This window comes from Primulina huaijiensis, chromosome 1, assembly GCF_012295235.1.
Source record: "Primulina huaijiensis isolate GDHJ02 chromosome 1, ASM1229523v2, whole genome shotgun sequence".
Classification (NCBI taxonomy): Eukaryota; Viridiplantae; Streptophyta; class Magnoliopsida; order Lamiales; family Gesneriaceae; genus Primulina; species Primulina huaijiensis.
This window is the reverse complement of record NC_133306.1, coordinates 22,087,166-22,091,696: the sequence shown is the minus strand read 5'-3', so window position 1 is coordinate 22,091,696 and position 4,531 is coordinate 22,087,166. Positions and strand designations below refer to the sequence as shown.

At 32.7% G+C, this 4,531-nt stretch overlaps 1 protein-coding gene across 1 annotated transcript; it reads left to right on the top strand.

The window, feature by feature from the left end:
* Window positions 1-2,523: 2,523 nt before the first annotated feature.
* On the top strand, window positions 2,524-4,265 carry LOC140984765 (beta-amyrin 28-monooxygenase-like). The gene is made up of 3 exons (XM_073452383.1): window positions 2,524-3,491; window positions 3,591-3,778; window positions 3,921-4,265. Exons 1-3 carry the CDS (start codon window positions 2,543-2,545, stop codon window positions 4,218-4,220), a joined length of 1,437 nt encoding a protein of 478 aa, XP_073308484.1. The 5' UTR covers window positions 2,524-2,542; the 3' UTR covers window positions 4,221-4,265.
* The last annotated feature ends 266 nt before the right edge of the window (window positions 4,266-4,531 follow it).

Genomic DNA, 4,531 nt, shown 5'->3' with positions numbered 1-4,531 from the left:
ATATATACTTTTTTATATTGGCTCAGACAAAATAATATTATTAGTCCTCATAAAAAAATTATTGAAGATTGACAAACATATATAATACAAATACATCTAAATTTGACAAAGTCAGAGACATTCATCCGTCAAATTAATACATTTTTAGGTCATCTTTTCTAGACATTCGAAACTCCAAAATAATTTGTGTTTTTTTATTATAAAATCAACTGATTTTTAAAAATTTGTTGCCTCTTAGCTACTTTGCATGGTAATTTAATTTAATTTTTACCTATGTTTGAGTTCATGGATTTAAATTCGATCAAATCATAGCAACTTCTATTCTATTATCGTCAAAATTCGAACAAAAATCGTCGAATTATTTGACATTCAAATCAAACATGAAATCGAATACATCTAATTCAAGTAAAAAAAAAATCATATTAGGATGGATTCGTATATATTTACATATAAATTTAGATAATAAAATAAAAAAAATCTGACAAACTAATTAAATAATTAATTGGCTGTGGGCTTTGTCACTCAGCCTCCAATACATTGCTGGGCTGGACAATGACTTATCATCAAAATAACATCAGGCCGTTAAAATTTAACATTTTTTTTGGTTGCACAAGTGAGACCCAAACGGGCCTAATCCATAACACTATGTTTGGATGAACAATCCCAAACACTTAAAAAACGGCCTACAAAATCCCATTTTTCTCAATCATACCAAACACACTTTGTAAAATGAGGTTTTGATTGGATAATTAGTTAATAAATATGCTGTTATTGTTAGAGTGAGCAGTAACATCAATGCCCGAGGTATTAGGATTTTAAACTCTATAATCTTTTATTTTTTTTTAAATTTAGTTATCCGGGCTAATATCAAATTAATCCAAAACCAATATATGTAAAAAATTGGAACCGGATCGATTCGAACATGTTACGACTCAAAAAGAATACTTAAAAGTGAATAGTTACCCTAGATATTTTGAACTAAATTGTGTTTTCAATAATTTTTTTTCCAAATCGTGAAGTCATATGTTGAGATAGATGATGAAGAAAGGGTTGACGGATTACTAGTCTTTGTTCTTACTTGAAGGCGTGCGTTTTGTTGCAATGGCGACAATAATTTGTCTCAAATGTTGAAAATTATATCAATATTTGTGCAAATATCACACACAATAAGTCAGCAATTGATGCTTACTATACATCTATTTGTTTTTCTATTCATCTTAATTACATCATATTAATTATGTATATAAAAACCAATCCTTACTTCCGAGATATATATGATCATCCCATGGTACAGAAAATATGTTTATTTTTGTTTTATCTAATGAGTAGCCCAAGTTATACAATTTATGAGTGTCACGTATCATTATTTAATTCAAATATATTGATTTATCATTATTATAAAAAAAAACAACTAGCATTTATTAGAGCACCAACGTGGGATGATGGTATTTTCAATTTTGCAAGTTTAGAGCCACCACGTTGGACCAAAATTAATAGACCAGCAAATGAGTCAATGTTCTTCCCATAGTTCCTTGTGTGTGTGTGTGTATTATGAGAAAATTTTTGTCTTAAATATCTTATCAAATTAAACAAGAGTATGATGGAAAATTTCTTTATGATATTTAATTTTGCAATAATTTTTTTAACTTATATGAAAACACATATAGATCTCTATATGTATTGGACGACGGGAATATCATAATATTATTACACCACGAAAGCTCATATGAGACTTCTCACGGATCATATTTGTGAAAGTGATCTCTAAGTCAACCTGACTTATAAAAATATTACATTTTATGTTCAAAGTATTATTTTTCAGTATATAAATATCATATTTTTTTGTTAGTTAGTTATGTTATGAAAAATATTATGTGATATATTCAATAAAAGTAGTTGACTTATAAAAAGTAATATTTTTATGTAAAAAGTTTTTCTCAATAAAGACACGAACAAAATCGACATATCATATAAATATAGATCTACAAAAAAAGTTACACATCATACTTACTTTTATTACACAAACTTCATCACAATTTCCTGGATATCACCATGACAACCCATTTAACAACCTTTAAATTAATGCTTTAATTTCATGATTTGAGACTTGAAGATTTATAATATCCACATGCTCACTTTTTCCTCCACGCTCAGCTGTTTTCATTTGACTAGCTAATTAAGATGAAAATGGTCGTTCCAGCTTTTCCACATTAAATAGTTATTTCACTTTACTGTTTCTTGTATTTAAATGAATTATATAATGCTTCTATTATCAATTATATATAATAAACAATAAAATTAAAATATATGATCACTGCCTTTTGAACTTTAAGAGTCATTCAACGCACCAAATAATAAGGTGTTTCACACTTAGGAAAGCCAAAAGCGGGTGAAAAAGCCACACAGCGCCACTTGTTTTTTTATAAATGTATTCACATTCCCAACTCTTCCCCAGTTAAATTTCCATTACTTGACATCTTTTTCAACTCAGATATCTCCTATATATACTTGTCATATTGGTTCAAAAATTTGCAAACCAAGCATGGAGTTCTTTTATGTCTCTCTTCTTTGCATATTTGTTTCTTTTGTATTCATTTCCCTTAACCTACTCTTTTACAAGACAAAACCTGGCTCCGGGACCCTGCCTCCGGGCAAAACCGGTTGGCCAGTTATCGGTGAAAGCCTCGAATTTCTTTCCACCGGATGGAAGGGACACCCTGAAAAGTTCATCTTCGACAGAATCTCTAAGTACTCATCTAATGTCTTTAGGACTCACCTTTTAGGCGAACCGGCTGCCGTTTTCTGCGGTTCGAGTGGCAACAAGTTCTTGTTTTCTAATGAGAATAAGCTTGTTCAAGCATGGTGGCCTAGTTCGGTGGACAAAGTTTTCCCATCTTCTAATCAAACTTCATCCAAAGAAGAGGCTATCAAGATGAGAAAAATGCTCCCAAATTTCTTTAAACCCGAAGCGTTGCAACGGTACGTGGGGATAATGGATCATATAGCGAGAAGACACTTTGCAGACGGGTGGGAAAACAAGGAAGAAATAGTGGTGTTCCCCCTCGCAAAGAACTACACTTTCTGGCTAGCGTGTAGACTTTTTGTGAGCATTGAGGATCCAATTCATGTGGCAAAATTTGCTGATCCTTTCAATCTTTTGGCTTCTGGTTTGATCTCAATCCCTATAGACTTGCCCGGGACACCGTTTAACAAGGCGATCAAGGCATCAAATTTCATCAGGAAAGAGCTTATTTCCATCATCAAACAGCGAAAAATTGATCTAGCAGAGGGAAAAGCCACGGCTACACAAGACATACTGTCTCACATGCTGCTTACAAGCGATGAAAATGGGAAATTTATGAATGAATTGGACATCGCTGATAAGATCTTGGGTCTGCTTATTGGTGGGCACGATACTGCTAGCTCTGCATGCACTTTCATCGTCAAATATCTTGCGGAGTTGCCTGAAATTTACGACGGAGTTTATAAAGGTAAAAGAATCTATTTCTAAATTGTTTTTTTTTTTACATACTCTCTTATTCACGTTTCTTGATTTTCTTATTTAATTTATCGTAAACTACAAAATCCAGAACAAATGGAGATTGCTAAATCAAAAGCTCCAGGCGAGTTGTTGACTTGGGATGATATTCAGAAGATGAAATATTCATGGAATGTTGCGTGTGAAGTTTTGAGGCTCGCACCACCTCTCCAAGGAGCTTTTAGAGAAGCCATTACCGATTTCGTTTTCAACGGGTTTTCAATTCCAAAGGGTTGGAAGGTATAAATTTAATATTTTTATTTTCAAATATTGTTAATCAAACAACAAAAATATTACGTAACCCCGTTAGGATAACAAATTTTATTTACAATATATTTTATTCGTTTAAAGTAGTTAATTCATATAATTACTTTCACTGTAGCTCTATTGGAGTGCAAACTCAACACACAAAAACCCAGAATTCTTCCCAGAGCCCCAGAAGTTCGACCCGTCTCGGTTCGAAGGATCCGGACCCGCCCCGTACACATTCGTGCCATTCGGCGGAGGCCCGAGAATGTGCCCCGGAAAAGAGTATGCCCGTTTAGAGATACTTGTATTCATGCATCATCTTGTGAAGAGATTCAAATGGGAGAAACTTATAGCAGACGAGAAAACAGTTGTCGATCCAATGCCAATTCCTGCTAAGGGTCTTCCAGTTCGACTGTTCCCTCATAAAGCTTGATTATATATATAATGAAACCATATTATAAAGTTATTTTTTTTTTGTTGAGGAAACCATATTATAAAGTTCATTAATTTGAGCAACGTAACCATACCTCCAATGAAAACTAATAATGTTGATAAAAAAAATAATAACTTTTTATAGGTCGGATCGTATAGGAGACACATATCACAAAATTAACTTGTGAAACAGTCACTTGGCTATACTTCTGATAAAACTAATAATTTTGACAAAAAAAGTAATAACTTTTCATAGATCGGATCGGATTAGAGATACATCTCACAAAATTAACACGTGAAACGGTCTTCTGC

What these genes read in the sequence shown, in the direction of transcription:
- LOC140984765 (XM_073452383.1), top strand. Translation starts at nt 2,543, where the DNA reads ATGGAGTTCTTTTATGTCTCTCTTCTTTGCATATTTGTTTCTTTTGTA. An exon ending in TTACGACGGAGTTTATAAAG is followed by an intron (nt 3,492 to 3,590) that starts GTAAAAGAATCT and finishes TACAAAATCCAG; the next exon opens with AACAAATGGAGATTGCTAAA. An exon ending in CAATTCCAAAGGGTTGGAAG is followed by an intron (nt 3,779 to 3,920) that starts GTATAAATTTAA and finishes CTTTCACTGTAG; the next exon opens with CTCTATTGGAGTGCAAACTC.